The 26,993-nt window shown below is 38.7% G+C and overlaps 2 protein-coding genes and 1 pseudogene across 6 annotated transcripts; 2 read left to right on the top strand and 1 right to left on the bottom strand.

The window, feature by feature from the left end:
* Positions 1–7,279: 7,279 nt before the first annotated feature.
* LOC18020387 (adenylate kinase 5, chloroplastic) lies at positions 7,280–12,392 on the bottom strand. Of its 5 annotated transcripts, none has more exons than XM_024157304.1 (21): positions 12,124–12,138; positions 11,945–12,037; positions 11,458–11,508; positions 11,166–11,364; positions 10,731–10,859; positions 10,526–10,660; positions 10,294–10,440; positions 10,131–10,205; positions 9,942–10,029; positions 9,537–9,556; positions 9,319–9,447; positions 9,175–9,210; positions 9,020–9,100; positions 8,798–8,936; positions 8,469–8,548; positions 8,339–8,404; positions 8,215–8,244; positions 8,027–8,136; positions 7,783–7,920; positions 7,660–7,689; positions 7,280–7,580 (listed from the first exon to the last, which is right to left on the bottom strand). In XM_024157304.1, exons 4-21 carry the CDS (start codon positions 11,199–11,201, stop codon positions 7,553–7,555), a joined length of 1,497 nt encoding a protein of 498 aa, XP_024013072.1. In that variant the 5' UTR covers positions 11,202–11,364; positions 11,458–11,508; positions 11,945–12,037; positions 12,124–12,138; the 3' UTR covers positions 7,280–7,552. The 5 variants fall into 5 exon arrangements, with proteins under 5 accessions (XP_024013072.1, XP_024013071.1, XP_024013073.1 ...); XM_024157303.1 differs by having other exon boundaries at positions 11,166–11,357; XM_024157305.1 differs by lacking the exon at positions 12,124–12,138 and having other exon boundaries at positions 11,166–11,357; positions 11,458–11,504; positions 11,945–11,959.
* Positions 12,393–21,393: 9,001 nt separating this feature from the next.
* Positions 21,394–21,770, top strand: LOC112087242 (annotated as a pseudogene).
* A 3,272-nt stretch (positions 21,771–25,042) lies between these two features.
* LOC112087241 lies at positions 25,043–26,993 on the top strand. Its single transcript, XM_024157274.1, has 2 exons — positions 25,043–25,147; positions 26,622–26,993. Exons 1-2 carry the CDS (start codon positions 25,043–25,045, stop codon positions 26,991–26,993), a joined length of 477 nt encoding a protein of 158 aa, XP_024013042.1.

The following is a 26,993-nucleotide window of genomic DNA, read 5'->3' as shown; positions in this document are numbered from 1 at the left end:
GCCCAAAACAAGTGCAGAAAAAAAAATGCTCACAAATGCTGATAAGTGACGAGAAAACCCAACATAGATGGCTAGACGCACGTATGTACAAGGATAATAGATATGAGGACCCCATGCTAGAGATTGAAACACATCGCATCATGAGTGACACAAGCTAAGGATATCACCAACCTTGAGCCAGGCGTTGTGTGTGAGATATTAGACACAGAGGTTTCATCCAGGGAGGGTGGTGCAACACATATGAACAGAGATCAGTGTTTAACAAACAATTCGCTCTCTGGGTGGAAGTGTGTGGCATGCCCTTAGCCAAGGAGCCTTCACACACTCCATCATCTGTCCAGCGGCTTTCCCTTTTTCATTCACTTCATCCAAAAAGAGTTGTGTTTGATCGAAGTATACATGAGAGCATTGTCAGGTGTGCACTTCAGCCATCACAGTCGAATGGTCCTACCTCAGCAGGAAACCATCGAGAGTTACCCAACCAGACTATGTGCAAGAACATCATAGTGCTGCATTCCCCCAGCTGAGGAGCATTCACACTTACTCAATATGATTGAGACACCAGACTATGTGCATTTTTTTTTTTTTTATTCTTGTCCACGCTGATGGTAAGTCTCGGTGATCACTGCTGTCCTAACTTTGTGCAGCTTTCTCAGCCGAGTAGCTTTCACACACGCCACAAAAGAACATCGAGAACAGGCAGGTAGTTAAGAACCATCCTCACCTTGGCATGTGCTCTCACATCGACTTCCCCGATCATGTCAGTGATCAGTGTCAGACTTAAAGTGTGGTGACACCTTAGTCCAAACTGAGTAACAATCATACCGGGACACATCTCCTCACATGCAGATACTTAGAGTCCAGGAGAGCTGCTCAACAAATGATTTACCAAGAGAGAAAAAAACAGTGATTTCTGTACAACACAAATAAACTTGAACCTCGCACCACCTCCTGCGTAACACGCAAACTTAGAACTCACACACACCTAAGGCCTTTCGCAGTCGAAGAAAACTGTTCAGGTCTAAAGGTTTTGTGAAGATATCAGCTAATTGATACTCGAATGCAACATGTTCAATAACAGCAAGTTTATCCTCTACTAAACTTCGAACAAAGTGATGCCTAGTATCAATATGTTTTGTGCGTGAGTGTTGAACAGGATTTTTTGTGAGATCAATTGTACTTTTATTGTCACACTTAACAAGGAAAGAGTCAGAAGCTATACCATAGTCAGCAAGCATTTGCTTCATCCAAAGCAGTTGGGTGCAGCTGCTCCCCAATGCCACATATTCAGCATCGGCAGTTGACAAGGACACGCAATTCTGCTTCTTACTGTGCCAGGATACCATGTTGTTCCCCAAGAAAAAACATCCGCCTGAAGTGCTCTTCCTATCATCCAGACACCCAGCCTAATCTGCATCACAAAAACCAGCAAGATTAACATTAGTTTCCTTCGTGTAATGTATGCCATAATCCAGAGTTCCTTTGACATATTTGATCACACGCTTGACTGCATTCAAATGTGACACACGAGGTGATGCCTGATAGCGAGCACATAATCCAACACTCAGACATATGTCAGGTCGACTAGCAGTAAGGTACCTATCATGGCACGGTACAGCTTCTCATCTACATGCTGCCCTCCTTCATCCTTGGACAGTTTGTTTGTAGTGCTCATAGGGGTGCTAGCACTTTTGCTTGTCTGCATTTCGAACCGTCTCACTAAATTCTTGGAGTAAGTGCTTTTGGAGACAAAAATGCCATCTTGAGTTTGTTTTACTTGTAATCCAATGAAGTAATTCAACTCGCCAACCATGCTCATCTGAATTTCCCAGGTCATTGTTACCACGAACTGATCAACCAGGCTTTGTTGTGTGGCACCGAAAATTATGTCATCGACATACACTTGAACTATCAGAATATCTCGGCTCATGGTTTGGATAAACAGTGTCTTGTCCACACTTCCTCTCTGAAATCCTGCTTTCATCAAGAACTGAGCCAGCCGTTCATACCAAGCTCTTGGAGCTTGTTTTAGACCATAGAGTGCTCGCTTCAGCTTGTAGACATGGTTTGGGAATTCAGGATCCTCAAAGCCTTTGGGTTGAGCTACATATACTTCTTTCTGAAGCAGACCATTCAAGAATGCGCTCTTCACATCCATTTGATAGAGAGTGATTTTCAATTTGCAGGCAACCCCAAACAAAAGTCGAATTGATTCCAAACGAGCAACTGTAGCAAACGTCTCATCAAAATCAATTCCCTCAATCTGACAGTAACCTTGTGCAACCAGACGTGCCTTGTTTCTGATAACATTGCCTTCCTCATCAGTCTTATTTTTGAATATCCACTTAGTCCCCACAGTGTTGACATTAGGTGGTGGTGGCACTAAGTCCCACACATCGAGTCGCACAAACTGTTCCAGTTCTTCGTGATATGCAGCAACCCAGAAATCATCCTCTAAGGCTTGTTGAACTGTGGCGGGCTCAGAGAATGATATGAAGCAGGCTAGCTTGACCATAGCTTTGAAATCCATCTTTTTGTTTCTGGTTTGTCGCTCACCAAAGACGTCACCAATGACATCATCAGAGGAGTGATTCTTGTGAACAACCTCTTGATCTACAGTATGGTCAGATGCAGCATTAGGTTCGTCACCCTCGATAGGTTCTTCATCATCCTGAGTCTCGATGTGTGACACACTGTTGTCAGAGGTACCATTCTCTTCAGATATGACTTCTTCAAGGATGCAGATGTTCTGATCATCAAACACAACATTTATGCATTCCCCCACCATCTTAGTCCGATAGTTATACACTCTGAATGCTCTACTGTTTACTGCATACCCCAAGAACATCCCGGTGTCACTCCTTGAATCGAATTTCCCAAGATTGTCCTTATCATTGAGAATATAGCAGACACACCCAAAGATGTGAAAGTAGCTCAGATTCGGTGTTTTGCCATTCCATATTTCATATGGCGTGGATTTGGTTCCAGGCTTGACGTACACACGGTTGATGATGTAACACGCTGTGTTTATGGCTTCAGCCCAAAATCGCGGTGCCACATTATTTCCATGTAGCATGGCTCTGGCCATTTCTTGGAGTGTCCTGTTTTTTCTCTCCACTACGCCGTTCTGTTGAGGAGTCCGGGGTGCAGAATATTGGTGTCTGATCCCCTGGCTTTGACAGAACTTTTCAAAGGCATCATTCTGGAATTCACCACCAGGATCACTTCGGATCTGAATGATCCCGCCTTTGTCTGTTTTCAGCTGCAGCGCAAGTATCTTGAAGCTTCCAGTGGCATCAGATTTTTCTCTCAAGAACCTGACCCATGTATATCTCGAGAAATCATCAACAAGTACGAAGATGTATTTCTTCCCATTAATGCTCTCAGTCTGAATTGGTCCCATGAGGTCCATGTGAACTAACTCAAGAATTCGTGACGAACGTATCTCACTTAGGGGTTCGTGTTGAACTTTTATCTGTTTTCCCTTTTGACACGCTGCACAGACGGTATCCGTGGAGCTCTGAAGGTTCGGTATTCCCCTTACAACTTTTGCCTTCACCAGTTTACTCAATCCCTTGACATTCATGTGTCCTAGCCGTTTATGCCACAAATCCAACTGTGATTCACGAGCTGAGAGACACTTGTTTGAAGCACTCCACATGTAGCAATTGTTTCCAGACCGTATGCCATACAGAACCATGTTTCCATTTTCATCCAACGCTTGACACTCTTTAAGTGTAAATAGCACCTTTAAACCCTCGTCACAAAGCTGACTAACACTGATAAGATTTGCCTTTAAGCCATGTACATAATACACATTGACCAGTTGTGGCTGTTCTTCACCACAGAGATTTCCAACTCCAAGGATTTTTGCTTGTCCTCCATCACCGAAGGTAATCTGTCCTCCTTTAACTTTCTGCAGTTGGTCAAAGCTTTCAAGGTCTCCGGTCATGTGTCTCGAACAACCACTATCAAAATACCATGCACTCTCTGTTTCACCATTTGTTGAAGTATAGGCAACATTGCTCACTATTTCTGGAATAGTGGTTGTGGTCCTAGCAAAGTTGCACACGACAGTTTCCTCAGACAAGTCCTTTTGAGAACCACTAGCCATCACTTGATCCCCATACAGAATTCGTTTGTCAACCCAAACCTTACCAAAATGCCTTGGTTCTGGATAACAATGGTGTTGGCTCCAGGCTTTTCTAAGAATTTTCTTGAGTTTGAAGCATTTCCTTTTTATATGGCCGGTTTTGTGACAAAAGAAACATGATCTTTTCTTTCTACCTCCTCTGATCGGCTTGACATTTGTACCTCCTCTCAGGCAAGTGGTCTCTTCTTTTGTGTCAGTAGTCACAGCGTTCTCTATTGCTTGAGTTTTTTCAGCAAACTCCTTTGACAGTTCACTAACAGATGTTCCTCCATAAACAAAACCCGGAATTGGCCCAGCTTGTTTAGTGGGACGATCCACCAGAACTCCTCCTGAATATCCCAGACCCCAATTCTTCTTCGGAGGTTGTCCTGCACACAGAATCTTGTCCAAGGACTCAGCTCCAGTGTTGAGCATCCTAATCTTTTTATGATTCTCAACCAGCTGACTTTGCAGATCTCTTGCCTTTTCCTTTCAAAACTCACAACTTCCCTCAGATTGTCAAGTTTATCTTCAAGAGCCTTCCTTCTTTCTTGCTCTTTAGTTAACTCATCCCTCAAGTGCAAGCCCACTTCACTGTTCAGATTAATCGACTTGTCAGATTCATTAACTGATAGAGCCGTTCGTTCCATCTCAAAGATGTTCAGTTGTGCTTTCATTAGTGCCTTGTCTTTCACTAACTGAAGGTTTTCGGTACTCAACTTCACCCAGTTGTCGTATAGTTTTCGGTACTCAGCCTTGGGATCTATGTCATCATCTTCTGACTCAGACTCTGAATCTGTATGCAGAGGTTCAGGTTTCTTCTCATCTTTAACAGTCAGAGCCATAAAGTTCAGCATAAGGTTTTTGGTTTCTGGTTCTTCCTCCTCATCAGTGTCAGAATCTTCGAACACAATCATGGATTTGTCTTTACTTTTCAGGTTGTTAGGACATTCGGCCCTAGTATGTCCGAATCCTTTACACTCGCCACACTTCAATTCTTTCCTCTTGGTCAATGGGCAGTCACTCCTGAAATGACCAAAACCTTCACACTCATGGCACTGAAGATCTCGTTTCTTTCCAAGACGGTCACCTTCGGATCTCTTGTAATTTCCTCGATCTGAATCTGCTATTTGATCCTTGGTGAACCGATTTTGCCCCTTTTCAACTCTTTTGAGCATCTTGTTGAAATTCTTAGCCAGAAGACTTAGGTTTTCTTCCACTTGTATCATCCTTTTATCTTCATCAGTAACAGTGAAAGCAATACTTTTCTGACCACCTTTTTGATCATCTGTTGCCTCCATTTCTTCTGCCTTAAGTAGTCCAACAAGTTTGTCAAACTTGAGATTGTCTGTATCTATGGAATACTTCACAACAGTTTTGTGAGCTGCAAATTTCGGAGGCAGACATCTAAGCAATTTCTTGACCAGTTTCTTGTCCTTGTACGTTTTCCCAAGGACGGCAGCTTCATTTGCAATAGTGCTCAGCTTGGTAGTGAAACTCGCAACAGACTCATCCGGACTCATTTTGAGGTTCTCGAATTCAGAAGCCAAATGATCAATTCGAGTCTTCTTAACACTTGTATCGCCTTCAAAATGATTCACCAGAGTATCCCAGGCTTCCTTTGCTGAATCACACCCTTGAATGATGCCAAATTCATCCAGATCAACCGCAGCAAAGATAGCAGAAATAGCCTTAGAGTTGAACTTCGAAAGATTTTTTTCAGTCTCAGTCCAAGTATTCTTGGGTTTTGGAATCTGAGTTTTCTTTCCATTCTCGTCCTCAGACACAACTGTTGGATACTCCCATCCTTGTTCAACAGCTGTCCAAGCGTCCTCATCAATGGCCCTGATGTGATGTCGCATACGAGCTTTCCAATGACCAAAGTTCCCTGCACGAAGAATCAGTGGCTTATGCACAGCAATCAACTCCTTGGATGTCTCCATGAGTTCCACAGCCTCCACAGAATCTAAACCTGATATAGATCCACTGATCTAGAGAGGCAACCCGCTCTGATACCAAATGAAAGGGATATAACACAGAGACAATGAGTTGAATACACTGCTTTCGCAAAACATCTTTTTGCCTTTTATTAGAAATCACTTAGACAATCTCAAACGATCGGTCTATTCAGTTTTACACGACCTTGCACAGCAATTCGACACTGACCGATTCCTAATCTACCCGACCTAACACAACAACAGTTGTGGAACTAGATTACAATCACTCACCAAAAACCCTAAACTCTCACTAAGTTTCTTGTGATGATGCTCTCTCAAATCTTGCTCAGAACGGCTAACCCTACTAAGCTCATTTTCGTTGGAATATATACACCTTCGCCTTGTGTATATCTCCTTTCCTTTTTCTGTTGGATTCCAATCTCTCTTTTCTTGTTACGAAAATCCTCTTCCTTACCTTGTATTAATAGTGCCACGTCAGCATTCCTTCAGCATTCTACGTGTCACTTACGAACTTGTGTTATTCCCGCTCTTCTGTGCGTCACACATCTTACTACCTTGTAAAGCCACGACTCTTACAAGAGTCTTCAAGCAGGTTCTTTCTTTTCCCATCCCAGATTTTGCAAGAACTATTGTTGCTTGCCGAAACAATCAACGAACCGTTCTGATTGAAGTGAGCTTTATTCACGCGGACGCACTTGTCCGTTTTCACCTCCCAGATCGAAATCATTTAGCCGAACGAACCAGACACAATCAGATTCGACAGAAGATTGAGATTGACGCAGAAGTCAAAATTGGTGTGGGCCTCTAAGCACCTTAGGGCAATAGCGTCTCAGATTTGAAGCTGCAATGCAATCATCGGAAGTGGACGAAGTGTAGTGCGAATCAGAGAACCAAGCTAGATCGGAGATGCCACTAGCGTGACCTTTGTATCGATGAATAAGAGTGATCGCCGACCAGAGGATCATGGAAGGGAAGGGTTTGCTTAGTCGTGTTTTCTTAGTTTAATGAATGCTAGATTTGTCAGATTGAAAAATAGAAGCTCTATTTGAGAAGATTTAGTTTTTTTGGGGCTATTTTTGAGAATTGTCCATTAATAAAAATGTGGTCATTTAAATGTTTTTGTTGTCGAATAAGAAAATAAAATCAGGATTTGTTTCGATTTTTTCCGCACATTTGCACTCTTCCTGCATTCCAAAGACAGGTTCATGTGCTGCGCCTGCGACAATGAATTATATGATGCTTAGACCATCCTATCAAAGACTAGAGATATCATCATTTTTTCAAACTGGACATCAGATACTCTATACATAACACATACGAAAGACCAAAAGATGAATATAAAACACATTGTGTTAGAGCAGCCCCACAGTGCAATTTCCCTTACACCAATGTTGTTTTGCACCTTCAATCTTCATCACCATTTGTTAACTCGAATGTTCCACAACTGTTTTAGCTCCCTACTTTAAAAAAAACCGCTTCCGAGGAACCCCCTGCAAGTATTCCTCAGATTCAGCATCAAAAACACAATCCTCATCTGAAAATTCCAAGTAATGAGGGAGTTTTCCTTACCAGATTCCTGATGGCTTCTTGCTTTCCTCCCTGAATATGGAAACAACTTCTCAGTTATTGTTCAAAACAACCGTAAACGAGTAACCAATAGTTTAAGAAGCACCATTGGAAACAATTTTTTACCGCGATTTTCCAGAGAAGGCATCGTTGATTTGGTCAGGGGTTGGCCTTTCAGAGTACGTTGATATTAAGATGTATTTTTCCTTCCCATTTTCCTCATTCACCCTCTTGTAAAGCTCATACCGATAAGGATAAGACATCCTGACAAAATTCAAGTAAAAATATTCAGAATGAATAGACAATGTATGTGTTTTTCTTGATAACTTTGTTAAGAAACTTTATATAGCTAATGACCGAACAACCGTACCTTAGGGCGCCCATAATCGGGTATTGTGTTCCGGCATAATAGAGAAGCCGGAATTCATAGCAGTTGTCAAACGTTAAAGCATATTCCAGCCTTTTCTCCCTGCCCATTGTCTGAGAAACGAAGAAAATGATAAGCAACGTCGTAACCTTCATATCAGATGGTTTAGGGAATAACTGTTGTGTGCTTACTTGCATTATGCCACTTGAAGCGGGTAAGTCCTGAATAATAATGTATATATCAAACATGTAACCCACATGAGATGACAATGTTACCAGATAGTCTCTCTATAAATTATGCAAACAGAAAATGTACCTTGAGTTTAGGATTGATAAGCACAACTGGCCTCTTCCCAGCAGCAGTAGTCATCGCTTGTAGGTCCTAACAAAAGGATGAGTTTAATACGTTAAAGTGCATGACGAATCTACCATTTCAAGCTCCTTACATCTATAATGCAGTTTCCAACGGCGTTTTGTGGAGCCACTAAGATGAACAAGTCGTCTTCGTCATCAACTTCATTACCACCTGTAATCGCAAAAACAGGTTTGTTAATATGTGCCTCAAAAGAATAAAGAGCAGCATAATGTATATTAATTGTATCCAAAAAAATATATCCATCTTGATAGCATAACAAGTTTGATTCTGAAGCTTGGTGCATTTTTTGTAACATTCTCTTGTTACCAAACTCATGAGACACCGAGAGGTATTTCTTAAACATGGTTTCGTCTATCTATTTTGAAAAGTACTCGGTAAGTACTCGGTTTCGAATATTACCAATGGCACCAAGCTTGACGAAAGTTCCCAAAGTTTCATCATCACCCCAGTCCATATATTCTAAAATCTTTCGAGTGCCTGCTAACTGTAGTGGCATCCCAGCGAGTGCACCTTCCCCCATTGAACCTTGAACACAAACCTTCAAGAGGAAAGAAGCTGAATGAACAAGAATTTTAAAACAGTATACAAGTGACATCACTTAGCCTTCAAAATCTTGTCTACCTTCACTCTTTTTCCATCATCAGCGAATGACAAGGCTAGAGTTCGAACAAGTTCCATCAAGGTTCCTATCCGGTAAACATCCTAAGTATCACAAAAGCTCATGATTATTGATAAAATATATGAATCTTCAGAAACCATGTTAATGATTAACTTACCATTTCTGGATTTAGCTCAGGGATATTTATGTCCACCTATTCATTTGATAACATAATCATTTCCAGGCAAAGAACTGTTTTTAAGTATTGTGAAATAAAGACGACATGCGACATTGCAAATAGATTGGTGCGGATTAGCCTCACCCGAAGACGGGTGTTTCCATCCTTGATAGATCTAATTGTGGCTTGCAGCACATCTTCATAAAAATAAGACCTGATATCCCTCGAATGAGGAATGTTATTCAATCTTGTTGGTATCCCTCTCCAGTTATCCTGAATAAAAAAATGTTACATAGCATATATAAGAACATCTCCAACTTCCTGCTACTTGCTAGCTGCAAAGATAAGTATTATTCAAGGACCTGAACAGCAGATGCTTTATCTGCAGGGACCTGGTTCATTATTAGCAACGCTTGCATAGAGCGGTAACCAAATAGAAGTTAAAAAACAATTAAACGGAGTAATTTACTCCCAAATGTAAAAATTGGACACAAAATCTAAAAGACACTAGAAAGTTCATGGATCTATTTTTCTATGTTGGTGTGGCCATCAAACTTGTATGAGATCAAAATTCTAATTGATTATATGGAAGCAAAGAGACAGATTACTCAAGAAAGTATTTTCAAAATGACCTAGAGTAGAACACAGCACGACAAAAAGTTATGATTACAAAGATTGGGAAAACTCATCTTGAACTGGTAAACACTGACCCTGCTATCAAGAACTGCACCACGAAAACAATTTTATAAAAATGTGTGACTACTTGCCAGTCCGTATCATTCTTTTTAAGCGTATCTGAGATAGTAGAGTTTGTGTCTCCTCGAAAACCACTTCTTTTGGCCTGTTTGCATCAATCTGTGTTCGAAAGAGATGATACCAAACCAAAAAGATCATTGATGGTATCTCAATACTTCATAGAATCAAAAAGTAAGAGACGAAAACAGAACTCGTAATACCTTGATCATAACATCTGAGTATGCAGAAATAATGGCTTCAGAATTTTGTTTGTATATTAGCAAACGTGCTTTTACCTGCAAATAAAACAAACGCATGAGCTTACAGTTGAAATGGTATTTATGGATTTATTGAGAAAGCAAGTAACAAGTCCAAAAGATGAACCTTCTCTTCTTTATCATCAGGGCGTGTAAGCAGTCTCGCTTTAATTTCGTCCGATTCAGGAGGGTAACTTTTAATATGATAAATTTTTCCAGTCACTGGATCTAACCTTCTACCAACACATCTGTCGATTAGAATTTCATCAGGAACCTGTCATTAAGATTGGCATATAAGCAAAGAAACATAGCCATGCAATAAATGGATACCATATGCAATAAGAGCAATTTGCACGTACATCTAATAAGAGAAAAATGTCGGGCTTGACGTTCAGTTTATCCAGACTTTGCGCCTGCGCAAAAGTCCGTGGAAAGCCATCGAGAAGCCATCCGTTCTTTTTAGCGTCTTCACGTGATAATCTTCTTGCCACCATCTAGAAATGTAGTAGATGTCAGAGGTAGAAAGATAAACTAATACATAAGCAGGTAAGTTAAAATCATTACCGCTATTACGATCTCGTCCGGAACCAAACTACCCGAATTCATGAACTCTTTTGCTTTCTTTCCGATTTCTGTCCCGGATGACACCTCTGCCCTCAAGAGATCCCCCGTTGATATGTGCACCAAACCAAACTGCATGACAAAGAAACAGAAATCTGGTTAAAACTCGAAATACTAACATCAGAAACATAGGAGTCTTTTCTTACAGCAAATGTGCTTTCTATTTAAAAGATGCTATGGAACAATCAATATTCAAGGAAAAATTAGGACCCTATGGATAGCAAGTAAGATTTTATGATTCACACCAAACATTTTATACACATTGTTTAGTATACTAGATAATTTAAATGCATATCCATCTTCACTGCACTCGAGAGAGAAGAAACCACGAGTCAGACCCCACATTAGACAAGAGATCATGGAATAGCATACACGAACCGTCTTATAAGACAAGTACGCACTCTGTTTATCCATTGCTCTGAGCTGCTTTACTGCTGTGTTAGTCTATGTTGATGATGTTTTTGTCGCTAGAAACAATGATGAGGCTATATTTGCTTCAAAGGACTAGTAACAGACGCATTTTTAGTTCAGGCTCCTCAGGTCATTAGGATGCTTTGTTCGTCTTGGTACCTAGAGCCTCAAAACGGAACTACTTGATGAGCAGAGGTCTACATAGCAATTCCAATGGTAAAGATGGCGAAGGTAAAACTACGAAGGGATTGAATATTACTATAGCTAGACCAGATATTTCCAATGTTGTAATCAAGCTCTGCTGCTCTTCCTTGTCACAACACAACACAAAAACATACAGCGATGTCACAGTTTCTGATTAAGCATCTTGTTTGCAAACAAAGATATCCTTCTCTTGTTATTCTTACTCTATGATTTCATACTGTATTACACAACGGCTTCACAGTTTCTTATTGGGCATCTTGTTTGAAAACAAAGAGATCCTTCTCTTGTTTTTCTTACTCTATGATTTCATATTGTAGATTCGTGGTTTCATGGAAGTCAAAGAAAGAGACAAACTGTTCATAGATCCTCCACTGAAGAAGAATACAGCATTGCATATTAAATTATTAACACAACCAAGTTGTGTATAACAGCTTTTAGACTAAGACTATAAACCATATTTTTGGGTATTTATTAGTACAATGGTTAAGTTAAACAGAGAGTGGTTAGTGAAAAAAATCACTCAATTAAAATAAGAATATTACCTTGTCAACAATGAGCTCACATTGAGTGCCTTTGCCTGAAGCAGGTGCACCAGAGATCATCACTTTCAGTGGCTCATCTACCGAACACCTAATCTATAAATTCCCAAACACATTCTCCAAATTGGACATGAAATTGAATCGGAACGAGAGGAAGCAGTAATTAGGGAAAAAAAAGGAACCTGATAAGTGGACGTGGAGAATGAGTGAGAAGACCGGCGGGGGATGACGGAGAAGGAAAGACGACTGCGGTAATGGCGGCGGATCGGTGATCGGAAAAGAGGTAGAGACTGAGACTGAGACGGAGAAAGCGATGAAGTGGAAACGGAGGAGCGAGACGGAGTTGAAAATAAATGAGCGGAACTAAGAGAAATAGACGCCATTGTTAAATCCTCTCCTTTGCTTTTCTCACCCTTTGGATGATCAAATACAAACTATTCCTGGAAATGGAATTTAACGGCCACCACACATATACTATGGCCAAATTTTAATGAAAAAAATATTGTGTTTTGGAGAAAGAAAATCTCAAATGTTTGTCGTATCCGTTATGGGTTGTTTCTTTCTTCTTTTTTTTTTTTTTTTTTTTTTAAACTAGAAGGTTCGGTTTGTTCTTTTGGTTTTAGGATTTTAGAGAGTAGATTCCCATTTGGAATTAAATTTTATATCGGTTTTTGCGCGGTTTGGTTTTTAATAATTTTGGGCGGTTTGGATTGTATACAGTAAAACCTCTATAAATTAATAATGTTGGGACCATGATATTTTATTAATTTATCGTGATATTAATTTATCTATGAAAAAATTTGTTTTCTGTATATAATTTTTTAAAAATTTCTTTGGAATAATGTTATATTTTAAAATTTTTACAAAAATCTGATAATATAAATTATAATTAACAATCATAACTATCACAAAAAATAGTTTTTAACACCATATTGGATTGTCTATGTTAAAATATACATGTTCATAAATTAAAAATTTATAAGAAAATTATGGCTACTATCAGTATTATTGATGATAAAATTGAAAATAATATTACAATACATTTAAAAATATTTACAAGTAAGATAATCAATTATCACATCAAAAAATCATAATAAAATTTGAATGTATGTAGTAAAACAACATTAAGAGCTACTGATATAATAATTAGAGAAATGAGAACCAATGAAATTTCAACTTTAAGTAAAACCAAATACATTAGTCATATTTTAAAATATTATGTTTACATATATTTGCATAAATTTATATAATTATTAATTTATGTTCTTGTTGGGACCATATATTTACTTAAGAATTTCAAAAAAAATTATTATCTTATTATCTTATCGAATTTGATGCATTTTAACATTGGCCCGACTTGGGACCAGCAACATTTATTAATTTATAGTGATTATTAATTTATCAAGTATTAATTTATAGATGTTCTACTCTAGTTCGTTTTGGTTTTTGACAAAACTATCATTACATAAGTATAGAAAACTAGTAACTTTTAAATAACTACTAGATTTTACTAGATTTTACATCCACGCTACGCGTTGATAGTTTTTTAGTACTATATAAAATCATATTTAAGCAATCATATTTAAGCAGTTATATTTATTTAAATATAATTTATTGTAATAAAATTTATCAAAAGTAATTCAGTTTTAATCTCAAAATTTATATATAGCTTTTGAGATTTCAATGATCTTGTTTGTATTTTTATATGTGTTATTTAAAAAACATATTATTTTGTTGAACGCTTAACATTTTGTATACCAAAATCAACTTAAAATATAACAAATTAATTAAATAGTAATTAGTTAGTATTAACACAAAGATAAATACTATACATCACTTATTAGTCAAGAAAAGAAGTTTTTTTCATTAGTTGCCCTTGTTATATATGTTTTTATGAAAAATTAATAAAATTAATAAAATTAAAAATTATTCTATTTTTTTTAGCTAGTTTAGTCGATACAAATTTTTGATTTATTCTAAATTTAAAAATAAATTAATAAACACAATTTTTACTTTCATATATTTTTAGTAAATAAATATAAAATAACATTTAAAACTATTTTTAAATCACAAAGATCGATGAAATCTATATAAATTTTAGTCAATTTTATCTTAAATTGGTAAATACCAAACCTTTTGTCTACTAACATATTGTGTGATAACTTCTAAATGATTTTTTATTGACAACCAAGAAAGATAAAAAATTTCACCTTATTTTACTGTTTTAATGAATACAAATTATACTTGATAGCATTTAATTACCCTTTAATAAACTATTAAATTAATTTTTAATATATATTAAAATAGATTTCACAAATTTATTGTCACCTTTAAATTATATTTAAACCATCAATTATCTCCACATAATAATATATGTGTTGTTTTTTATGTTATAATAAATATTATTTTAAGTTGTTATATAATTTCAATTTGTAGAAATATTTTTAAATTCTCCAAATGCTTGTAAGTTAGTATACTAAAAAGATAACTTAAAACAATAACAAAATAATCAATTAATATTTAATAAAAATAATATTGACACGAAAAAATTAGTATACGTTTCTTTTCTAATAAAAGAAAATAAGATTTTTCATCATCTTCAATATTGTTCTTTTTATATCAGTTTTATAAGAAAACTGAAAAAATTAAAAATTACTTTTCTTCCTTAATTGACTGCATATTATTTTATATCTAAGTAATTTTATATTTTTTTTAAGAAATGTTCTTAATTTAATATTATTTAGTTTTTTTTTTGTTAATAAAAATTTAATACATAATTTCCTTATTCTTTATATATTTTATTTACAATAATATAATTTTTGGAAACTTTCTTAAATTTGAATGTTGGTGTGGACCAATAGAATTGCCCTTTTTTATCCTATGTAGACACTTTTAGAGGCATAGCTTTAAATTTTATCAGTATAAGATAGGATTTTGATTTTAGTATATTTAAATATATTTCTAATAATTAACTAAATGCATTATTTTTTTTTTATTTCAACTCATTCGATTAATATTATGGTTTCAAAAAATTTGATTTCGATTTTGTAACGGGTAATTCAGTATAAACATTTCTATTTCATTCATATTATTACTCTCTAAAACTTAAAATCTTATCAAGATGGTTTTAGCTTTAAATGAGTCCAAACATAATACTTTTAGTCAGGGCCAACCCAAAGTCATATGACGCCTAAAGCACACTTTAAAAATGATGCCTTTAATTAAAATAATTTTACAACATTTTTTTTTTAAATATAAATCAAAATCATTGATTTTTTGGCCTAAAACCGATTTCTTTAGTTTTTTTTTGCCTATAACAATTTTTTTTTTAAAAAATCAATCCTAAAATCAAATTCTTAAGGTCTAAAATTGAATTTTAAAAAAAATTTGTTGATTTATAATTAAACCCAATAATAAGCCCACAATTTTCTTGAGGATAAAGAGTGGATGATGACTCTTATTTATAAGTAAATTTTTTTTTCTATCTTTTTGGCTTCATTGATATGGGACAAAGTTTAATACATATTTTTTTTTACAAAAAAATTATGAGCTAAGAGATATTTCTAAAATAATAACCTAGATTTTTCTCTCCAAACTTTCCTTATTCGTCTCCTCCAAGCAACCTCAATCCTGGCCTCTACGGCCATGGGATTCACGCAGCCGGCAACGAATCCGGCCTCTACTCCCTGCTCAGCCTCTCCACCATCTCAGAAATCACCATGGTCTGGTCAACTAGCAAACAACCCAGTCTTCTGTTTCGTGCGACGTCGTCAACGGCATCGCTAAAGCCTCCATCCCAAAAGAAATCCTTACAAATGCTCAGCCTCTCTGGACAAATTATATTGTCGGCTACTTCATAGGCGACGCTCCCCACATAGGGAAGGTAAACGCCACTGTCAACAGAATTTGGTCTTCACAAGACAAACCCTCCAAAATTGATGCTCAATTCATCAACGCCAAAACGGTCCTTTTTAGGATCGATAACGCTCAGATCCGGGATCGAGTCCTTAAGCGTCACTTCTGGCACATATCGGACATTCCGCTGGTGGTGCAAGAGTGGAACCCGAGAACTTCATCCCATAAGCCAGATCTCTCCTCTATGCCCATCTGGGTGGACTTGCTTAATGTTCCAGATTCCTTATACACGGACAAAGGTCTAATGTTTCTTGGCAACCTCATTGGGGAAGCAAAGACGCTCCATCCGAATACAGAGCGCTGCATAAGACTCGATGTTGCTCGTCTTCTGGTGGTGGTTAACCTCGACAAACCACTACCCGAGAAAATATGTTTGGAATCAGATCCAGACATTGTCATCCCCATCAGTTATCCCTGGCTCCCTCCTCTTTGCTCACTGTGTCTGAACTGGGGTCATCTCGATAAAAAATGCGTACAACTGAAAAAGGGATCACTAATACAAGTTGAAAAACAAAGAGATCATATTCGTGAAAGTCCGATGAGGACTCCGCAAAGCCCTGCATCTCTGCAAGCTAAATTGGTAGAGGAAGATCCAATCTCTCTGGAAAATAATGCAGTGTCAGCTAAGTCAGTAGCATCAGAGGACCCAGCAAACAAGATTGGTTCAGATGAAAGGAAAGTAGAGACTACAGAGATAAAGGAAAGTGAACAGAGTCGACCAAATTCAGTGGTTACGGACTCTTCTGAAAAGACTCATTTCGAGGAAAAGTCTGTTAGGGAGACAGAAACACCATGTACAGAGGTCACAAAATCGAGCAGAAGATCTCCAGCTAAGCAGAACGAATCCGCTCTGCTACACAAAGATTCTCCTTCGCCTTCTAACTTCAACATCCTCGCTAATCTAGCTGATAATGAGGAAGAGTTGGAGGATGGAGAAATAGTGAGTAAAGACGGTGGAGACTTAACAGTGGATGAGCATGGTAAGGAAAATAAGGAGCTCCCTGAGGACCACCTTACACATAAGCAGAACGCTCAGACTGGTGATGCTAATAGGTCCAAACCAAAGGTCGCTAAAAAGCAAAATATCTCAACAAACAATAGACTTCTTTTCCAACCAAAGCAAAATAAGAAAGCTTCAGTAAGGAAGCATTGATGATCATGACGTCCTTTTTTGCGTAGAATACCCGTGGTTTTAACAAAATGCGCAAACATAATGTTGTTCGGTCTTGGGTACAGACTGCACGTCATTCTTTTGGTTGTCTTCTGGAACGTCGTGTTCAAGAAGAAAACAGTTCTGCTATTATTGATAAGGTCTTTTTAGGGTGGAACGCCATTACAAATTATGACTACCACTGTCTGGGTCGAATCTGGGTAATATGGTCTGAAGATGTCACGGTCATCTCGTTGTACAAGAGCCCCAAGTAATCGCCATTGAAGTTTCTTCTTCAAGGGCCCCCTCCTTCATTTGTTCTTGTGTCTATGCGTCCAATTTTAGCAGGGATCGCAGAATCTTGTGGGAGGAATTAAAACATACCAAATATTCTCTCTTCAGTGATAACCGGCCTTGGATCATCATTGGCGATTTTAACCAAACTCTTGCATCTGAAGAACACTCCCGAGCTCATGACTTTATAGGTGATCAATCTGGTATGCGTGACTTCCAGCATTTGGTAATGGAATGTGTATTGATGGATCTAGGATACATTGACCCCAAATTCACCTGGTGGAATCATCAGGACGAAGATCCAATAGGAAAGAAACTTGACAGAGCGCTCGTCAGTAGTACTTGGTGCACTCTGTTCCCTCAATCCTTTGCTGCATTCGAGACAAATGGTATCTCAGATCATGCTCGTTGCTTGGTTCGGTTGGACGTTTCGACTCCGGAAAAGAGACATCAGTTTCAGGTTTTTAATTACCTCGCAGAGCACCCGCAGTTCTTGGAGATTGTTTCTCGTGTGTGAAGTGAGTCTCCTCCATTGTTCCATTCTAGGTCAGCTCTTCACCATTTTCACCGCAAGCTTAAGGCTCTGAAGTTCCCCCTTCGAGCACTGAATAGAGACAGATATGGGGACATTACCAGTAAAACAAGAGAGGCGTATGAAAATTTATGTGTGAAACAGCAGAAAGTCCTTTTTGATCCCTCCTCGGCCAACATTGCAGAGGTCTCCGAGGCCTCTTCTTCCTGGAATCACTACTCTGCGGTTGAAGAAAAATTTTTCCAACAAAAGTCCAGGATAACATGGTTGCGGAATGGGGATCACAACACCAAATTTTTCCACCGTGTTGCTCAAGGTAGGAGGTCTAAAAACTCAATTAAACAACTGGTGAATGCAGCTGGCGACGTTCTCTTAGAGCAAAAAGACATCAAAGAGGAGGTGGTGAATTAATTTCAATCTTTCCTCCAGGCTCAAAGCGGTTCTGTTTCACTATACAGTATCGTTGTCCTCAGGAATTGACTCAGAGTTTGGTTACTCCGATTCTAGAGGCAGAAATCAAAGCTGCTCTTCTTTCTATGCCTTCTAATAAGACTCCGGGTCCAGATAGGTTTACAGCAGAGATTTATATGGCGGCATGGCCTATTATCTCGGCGGATTTTATGATAGCAGTTCAATCTTTTTTCCTTTATGGATTCATGCCACATGGAGTGAATTCACCAATTCTTTGTCTAGTACCAAAAACAACAGATCCTCAATCAATGAGAGACTATCGACCCATAGCGTGCTGCAACATGATCTATAAAGTTATCTCTAAGATCATTGCCAACAGACTGAAGGTGATTCAACCTGATGGTATGGTTCCTAATCAAAGTGCATTCGTCAATGGTCGGTTACTCCTTGAAAATGTGATTCTCGCCACAGAGCTCACTAAGGACTACCAAAAGGATTCAATCACTGCTCGCTGTGCGCTTAAACTAGATATCGCTAAAGCATTTGATACAGTGTGTTGGGAGTTTATAGTCTTGTGTCTCAAAGCCATGAGGCTCCCGGATCTCTTTATAATGTGGGTGGAAAGCTGCATCTCAACTGCGTCTTTTTCGATTCTGGTAAATGGTGAACTAGGGGGATTTTTCACAAGCTCCCGAGGGTTAAGACAAGGATGTTCACTGTCTCCATACTTGTTTGTAATAGCGATCAATGTCCTCTCTCTGCTGTTGAATAAAGCTGCTCAGGTGGGTAAAATTGAATTCCACCCTCTATGCCGGGAACTCCAATTAACCCATCTGAGTTTTGCGGACGACATGCTGGTTTTTATGGACGAAACTGCGGATTCTCTAATAGGTACGATGGAGGTGTTGAAAATTTTTGAGAGAGAATCGGGATTAGCGATAAATGTCTCCAAATCCTCCCTCTTCGTGGCGGGGAGAACATCTCAGACATTGCTCCAAACTGCTTTGGATCTGGGGTACCCATTGCAACAATTACCAATTCATTATTTGGGGCTTCCCCTAACAACAATGAGTATGACCAGAGCAGATTATGAACCTTTGATAGACAAGATTAGAAAGCGTATGGTCAATTGGTCGACAGCTTGACTCTCTTTTGCTGGTCGACTTCAGTTGATTCAGTCTGTGATCGCAAGTATTATGAATTTCTGGTGCGCTGCATTTCGGCTTCCACAACGCTGTTTTGATCTAATAGAAAGTATGTGTTCTGCGTTTTTATGGTCTGACTCTCCCAACATTACCACAAAGGTGAAAGTTGTGTGGGATGATGTTTGCAGGCCAAAGAGAGAAGGTGGTTTTGGGATTAGACGATTAAAAGACTCCTCTCGGGTGTTTGCTCTCAAACCGATCTGGAAAATCTTCAAAGATTCAAGTTCTTTATGGGTGGCATGGACAAGGCACTATCTGCTCCGTCATTCGTTTTTATGGGATATCTCGGAGGGAACTCGAGGTTCATGGATCTGGAAAAAGCTCCTAAAGTTAAGACCGCTTGCTGCAACATTTCTCCTTCATCAAATCAGAAACGGTGAATCCACATCCTTTTGGTTTGATAATTGGCTAAATATGGGGAGACTTATCGACATCACAGGTGACTTGGGCACGCGGGTTCTGGGTATAGATCGTCAAGCTCCGGTATCTGCGGCAGCACAGAACGGGAACTGGACTATTCGCCGATGTAGAGGTCGGCTTCTCATCGCTTCTATTCGATAAATGCCAGCTCCATCTTCTGTTGCAGGACCAGACATCTTTCTTTGTCGCCATGGTCACAACGACTACAAAGATCATTTCTCAACTCAAGCCACCTGGGATCAGATTTGTGAAACTCGTCCAGTAGTTTGGTGGAACAAGCTGGTTTGGTTCCCTCAATCTATTCCCCGTCAGGCTTTCATTACATGGCTAGGAATCAAGGATAGGCTCGCAATAGGGAACCGAGTGGCTCTTTGGGGGCAACCTAAGCAGTGTATTCTTTTGCGGATAAATTAATGAAACGCGGGACCATTTGTTCTTTGCATGTACCTATGCGTTCACCGTTTGGGACTGGCTCACGTCTGGTCTCCTTCAAGGCCGCACCAATCCGGATTGGGAGATAACAATTCGCTCCATCACAAGCTGCCGGAGGAGTAAGGAAGACTCCATTCTTGCCAACCATCTATGGAATCTGGAGGGAGAGGAATGGTAAACGCTATCAACTCCCCCCTCGTTCCGCTCTTGTGCTCGCTCACACCATTGACAAGGACATCTGTTCTCGTTTAAGATCCTTGATTCCTGCTCGCGATGATGACAACTCGGCCTTACTTGCTCGTTGGAATAGTGTGCGAAGTATTCCTCTTCAATAACCACGAAAGCCTCTGGTTACCTTTTACCTTTTTTAAGCTCTGTTATATTTGTTGATCCAATGCTCTGTTCTGGGCATCGAGTTTTTTGATTCTGCGATAAACTCCTTGTACACAATTCATATTTTGTTGATCAATTAATATAACATTTCAGCAAAAAATAAAATAAAATTTATGGGCTTTTTTGCTGCCCTTAAAAATATGGTTATATGAGCAGCTCTAAAATCCTTGCTTCATGGGCTTTAGCCCAGGGCCGACCCTGCTTCTAGTTTCAGAGTTGGGCTTTGGCTTTTCAAAACATTAGGTTAAGAATAAAATCTCTGGTTCGGATTTCATATTTTTAGCCAAACTTTAAAGAAGAAAAAAGAATACATCAAAAAAGAATACATCAAAATATCAAATTCTAAAAAAAGATCTCTTAACCATCGAATCAATCCTAAATTTGTCAATTGACTGCATGTTCAATCTAGAGATGTTTAATTTCAACCTAAATTGTTGTTATTTACTACAATTTCTCTTACAAAAATAATTTTAACAATTTTTCATAAATACTTAAATAGAAAAAAACAAAGAGAAACACGAAATAAAATGAAAAAAATAAGAAGAGGTGGTTTGGTCAAAGATCCCAAAAAGATAGAATTTGCTGATAACTCCAAAATCATATCTGAAAACAAACAAAACAAATTTGCGTAATTGACAACTAGTTAACTCTTCGTTCACGTTAGACAATTAAAAACATCTCCTTCGTAACATAAAAGAGGATGGCCGCTGGATCCATGGACGAAATGTTTCGCAGTATCTTAGTAGGTGCATTTCTAGTTGTGACTCTTCCCTCGAACGACGTCCATACCACAAAAAATGCGGCTGCACGCTTCACGAAAAATTTCACAGTGCACGTAAGAATTCAAACTTAGGGTCCAGGTCTTGTCGCCACAAGTGGTTCAGGATTGCCTGGTTCCCTATCAGACGGTCGTGGAGTGAAGGTAACTGTATGGCTCTAAATCTCACCTCATCTTCTTCTTCCTCGAATCTCCACTCGCTTTTGCTATCTTCGTCTATTTCTACAGTAGCATCGTTATCTTCTACAACTTATTTGACAATATCTGATATTGATTCTTCCATTGAAGGCTTAAATTAAGAAATCCCATTGAGTTACTATTTTTTTTTTTTGACTATATGGATAGTTTTTAAATAATTTTTAGTGCCTTTTATTTCTTTTAAGTGTTTTATTATGGTTTTCTAGTTTTTGTAGCTTCAATACTCTATTCAGGAAACTTAAGTAAAAGCTTTGAAAATTGGATAGAAAACCATATTTTCAGCTCAGAGTCAAACCGTCAGAAGTTCACCCTCAAATGAAGAATTTATCACCGTTTGATCCAGCTCAAATTTGGAGACCTTAAGATGGAACAGCCAGCTTTCCAGCACACTGGACACCATAACAGTCCAATGGTTCAATCCAAAATTACGCGAAGAGCAAGAAGTTCTGTCAACTAGCAGGCCAACATTCCTGACCGCGGCCAGCAAACATTTTCCACCGATCGCGTGCCCTCTGACCGCGGAGAATACACTACTAGGCCAAGAAGCCCATTTCCAAGCCTAAATTGATTCTCTCATTTGTAAAAAATCTAAGTGACATCCATATATGACTTGAGCACAAGGCCGTGCCTGTGTAGAAAAATTTGAAACTTTGGCCTACAGGTCTTTAAAAAAAAAAATTATACTTGAATTTTTGTGATTATTGTAATATTGGAGTAAAAAAACATAATGTTATTAGAGGTTTTAAAACAAATTACAGTATAAATTATTAGTAAAAACTAAGATATAGTAAAAATAAGACAACTAATATTAATCTTTTTCGCACATATGATATTCACCGTCATTTTACCACTAATAACATTATACTTGTACTAATTTATCAAAAACTTATACTAATTTTTTAGTGCAGTTTTATATTTATTTGAAATAACGATAACTATTACTTTAGCAGAAATAATTTTTCTGTATATCGCTTCGGGTCTCCATAACTCTGGGCACGGCTCTGCTTGAGCACTATAAATACATGTTTTGGGAACCCTAGACTAAAGAATCTCAATTTTTTTTAGAGTTGTGTTAGTTGCATTTCATATTCCTTAGGTTGTTTTAGGTTTAAAAAGATAGAGATCTATCTCTTGAACCTTTTTTGTTTCTTTTCAGTATTTCAATACAATGTTTTTGCTTTCTTTAATCATGTCTGAGTAATCTACTTGTTGGGTTTAAGAGAATTTTTGATGGGGATATCATATGTTCGATGAGGATTCCATTAGCTATTAAAGTCGAATCTTAGAACTTTTTTTTCTAATCTTATTTTTAATGCATGAGAGTAGCGTCATGAACTATAATCTGATTTAGGTTCCTAGTGTTGTGAAAGTTTTCATTAGGGTCCAGATCTAGTTTGAGAAGAGCAATTCTGCCATAGGAGTGGAAACCTACCTATGGGTGAGTTTTGAATGTAGATGAGTCTAGTGCAAGATTGCGTACACTCGCTTCTGGGGCCAGAGTGGAAACCTACTGGTCAGGGTCGTTGGTGATCACGACAGTGACGTAGGCATATCTTCGAGCTCGAGTTCTAAAAGTTTTTCCTAGGATCTTTTAAATTACTTTTTAGAAATGTTTTGAATCGTTTGAGATAATTTTTCTGAAAATCCAGCGTCTTGTTTTTATAAGTCTTACATCGATTTTATTTTAAGCTTTAGTATTAGGTTTTTCTTCTTCCCAGCCGATTTTATTACATTTTAGCATTATGTCATTTTTAATTCCCGTTTTAATCATTTCTTCCTTTTCCCGTTTAATTTAAGATTTACGTTTTAGTGACACCCAAAAAACAGCTTTAAAATATCGATTAGTTCTAGACTTCCTTGCTTTAATTTCTTTCAAAGGTTTTTGCAGAAAAAATCCTCCTTCCCTGTGGTTTTGATCCCTAAGTACTACAATCGATTAGCTGTGCACTTGCGGTTTTAATTGATTCTATTAGGGTAAAACTTGTTCCCACACTTACACTACATCAAGTTTTTGGCCCGTTGCTAGGGAAGGCAAGCGTTTCCTCTTCCGCAAAACCCTGTAAATGTTAGTAAATTGACTCTAGAACACTTTTTTCTACTTATTTTTGTTTTTGGTTCTCTTTGTTTCAGGTTTTGAAGGAATGAACCTTATGGACCAAAATCCCTACTACGAGGAAGGTTTCTACAACACTCCCGAAGTAACCAGACGCAGAGAAGAGCATTATATGCGTGATCTTCTCAACTCGGTTCGAAACCCTAATTTAAAACATGAGCTTTACGGAAGTCGCGCGCCTCCTATGTACCGAGATGAAGCTTTGCCATCTCCTATGGTCAACCATAGACCATATGCTCATCGCCTACCTCATGAAATACTCCAGCAGGATGAAAACGTGCAGATCAGTAACCGTTTAGTGCAGCTTGAAGCCACAATCAAGCTGTTTATCATGTTCATGCTGTCTCAAAGGCCGCTCTTCATGAAAGAATTGATAGCATGTCAATTCACTTCAACAAGAAGTTTGAAGACCTCTCTGCCCAAGTCAAATCCATCAAAGCACAAGCAAACAGAGATGCTGCACTTATCCAAAAGAGAATAGAAGGCGTAGAAGGACGAGTTGGAGAGAACAAAACCAGCATCCGCAAAGCAAAAGGAAACATTCGTACTTTAGAAATCAAGCTCAATGAGGCGGAAGAAACTATGACTGACCACAACAACCAGAACTACTTCTATGTAGAGGAACTATGGAGCGGAGTAAATGAAGTTCGGGACAAAGCAGACGAGATAGACTCCACTGTAGACAAAATTGTCGATGCACTTGATGAAGTTGAAGAAAAGGTTACGAAGATCATTAAAGGACGTGAAGTACAAGACTCAACACCTCCCAACAATGATATTGACTAAGGAAAAGAGCACACTGAGCCAGAAGACCAGGAGACCGCTTAGAACGTAAAGGAGAAGGTGAATCAACCAAGTCACCTCGGAGTCCTTTCCCCGTGGTCGCATCACCCATGACTGCGGACAACAACCCCTCAGCCGCGGTCGTGCAAGCTTTACCCGCGGCCAGTGACCCATTTCCCAAGGTCCCGTCTTCTCTAACCGAGGCCAACCATCGGCCAGACTCTCATCAGTCCTCTTTTATTCATACAGGCCACTGCTCGTCTGATATTCCATAAGCTCTGAAGATAAAGATGAGGTACTACCATGCGACATAGACTTGGCTTATGAAGACGAATACGAAGAATAGTACCTTGAAGAGAAAGATTATCGTCAATTTTATTAAAGGAGGGAACCCAGACAACTCATTAGATCGAGACTCACCAATCTCTAGGGAGAGACTTATAGAATTCAACAACTTTGTGAAGAAAATCCATATCTATGAAGGTTTCGATGATACTTGGAAGCTTGGCTGTTTGCAAGTCTTCTTTAGATACAGCAAAGAGACCAAACAGGAAATCTGAACCTACTTTGGGAGAGCTAGACGTTTGTGTTTTACTAGAACATCACCTGATGATGCTGTTTACTCAATCCATCTCCAAAAGCCTGAAGAATGCAGCTATTACACCAACAAGATCAGCAAGGAGAAGCTAGATGAGTTCAAAGATGTGGTTCAAAGCTTACCTGAAGGAATCATCTTTGCCAGAGCCTGAAAATACTACATAATCGGCCATTACTGATATGTTCATAAAATGGATCATTTAGCTTGCATGTTTTAGTCCAAATCATGTCTTATTTCATGCATTTTAGGTCTTTAGGTGTTGATTTAAGACTTAGGAAATTGCATTAGGTCCAAGTGAGTCTTTGCATGGTTTGAAGTCTTAATCAGGTACTTTGGAGGTTTTTGGAGTGGAAGAGGTGGAAATGGTGTTTGGAGGTTCAGAAAAGGTGGAAATGGTTTTTTTTGGATCCATCGGCAAAGCCATGTACCGTGGGTTACTATTACTCGGCTAAAAACGTTCACCGGGTGATTTATCTCGGCCAAATGCTGTACTCGACCAGGAGTTTATCGGTTGAAATTTCATGCCGAGTGGATCGTGTTTTTATCGGCCAAAATGCTCATTGGGAGACCAGTTTATCGGCTAAAAGTTGCGCATCAGTACATGAGCCCTCAGCTAAAACTTGTTCTTTCAATACGTCTCAAAGATCACTCGTCCCGGGAATCTTAACGTCCGATTCAGCTGTCGGGATCTTCATCAAAGTTGGAGAGGATCGAGTCAGAGTTCTAGAACAGCTGAAATCAAAGGATTCGGATCAGTGAGCTGAGAGATATGGCCATTGGAAGACATGCCTGTTTCGCTTGTATTCCAGACCGATCCAATATGCTTCAAAGGTTATGCAGGACGATGCCTTTCCAGACCGATTAAGTTTCCGAAGCCTTCATCAAGATTCAAGAGCTTCCAGTCCACTTTCCAGAACACTTGAGATCACACAATGTAAAGCTCTGAGCTGGGAGATAGAGTTTCCAGAGTAAACACAGGTTCTAAAGCCCTTTTCCGGAGCATTCCGATGTGTCTCAAAGATTGACCGTCCTGGAGACCTTCCTCTCGCCGGATGCAGATGGTCCCTTCAACAAAGTTGGATCTGAGTGCGTTGTATTTCACCAAGAGTTGGAATATTTGGATTCTGAGTGCTGAGCAGGAAGTTACAATAGTTTAAGTGTTGAGAGGTTCCTGGCACCGAGATGAATACCGAGCAGAATAACCTCGGTGCTGGTCATACTTTGAGGATCTTGCTACACTGAACCTAACAACGTGGACCACACCGAGATAATACACCCTGGTGCTAGGTGAGCCTTGCATCAATCCTTTTTCATGTCAGCACCGACCACAACATCGGAGAAGAGCACATCCGTGTAATTTGCATCGTTTCAACCTTTCCTGCCACATCGAGCTCCACACCGGTAGAGCTTGAATACAAAGCTTTTTGAGCTGTTAAACTGTTGAATTTTGACATCAAGACCTCCCAAGGGAAGAGGCTCCTCCAGCTGCATGAACTTGAAGAGATCAGACTTGATGCTTTAGAGAGCTCAAGAATCTACAAAGAAAGAACCAAGACCTTACATGATCAGAAAATCCTAAAGAGAAAGTTCAAAGAAGGTGACTTGGTCCTCTTATTCAACTCTAGGCTCAAGTTGTTCCCTGGTAAGCTGAGATCCAGATGGTCAGGACAATTCAGAGTTCTTGAGGTTAGAAGCTATGGAGCATTGGTCTTGGAAGGTAAGGATGGCAAGGGTTTTGTGGTGAATGGACTAAGAATCAAGCATTACCTGGTTTCAGAGAAGAGAGAGGAGGCTTCAACAGTTTCTCTTGATGACCCACCAACCTGTTAA

The sequence above is a fragment of the Eutrema salsugineum genome, unplaced genomic scaffold (genome assembly GCF_000478725.1).
Source record: "Eutrema salsugineum unplaced genomic scaffold, Eutsalg1_0 scaffold_18, whole genome shotgun sequence".
NCBI lineage: Eukaryota > Viridiplantae > Streptophyta > Magnoliopsida > Brassicales > Brassicaceae > Eutrema > Eutrema salsugineum.
Note: the sequence above shows the minus strand (reverse complement) of the source record. Positions and strands in the feature narration are given on the sequence as shown.

What these genes read in the sequence shown, in the direction of transcription:
- LOC112087241 (XM_024157274.1), top strand. Translation starts at nt 25,043, where the DNA reads ATGAAGGTTTCGATGATACTTGGAAGCTTGGCTGTTTGCAAGTCTTCT. An exon ending in CTACTTTGGGAGAGCTAGAC is followed by an intron (nt 25,148 to 26,621) that starts GTTTGTGTTTTA and finishes TTTGACATCAAG; the next exon opens with ACCTCCCAAGGGAAGAGGCT.
- LOC18020387 (XM_006402993.2), bottom strand. Translation starts at nt 12,324, where the DNA reads ATGGCGTCTATTTCTCTTAGTTCCGCTCATTTATTTTCAACTCCGTCT. An exon ending in TTGGAAACTGCATTATAGAT is followed by an intron (nt 8,405 to 8,468) that starts GTAAGGAGCTTG and finishes TCCTTTTGTTAG; the next exon opens with GACCTACAAGCGATGACTAC. An exon ending in TTATCAATCCTAAACTCAAG is followed by an intron (nt 8,245 to 8,338) that starts GTACATTTTCTG and finishes ATTATTATTCAG; the next exon opens with GACTTACCCGCTTCAAGTGG.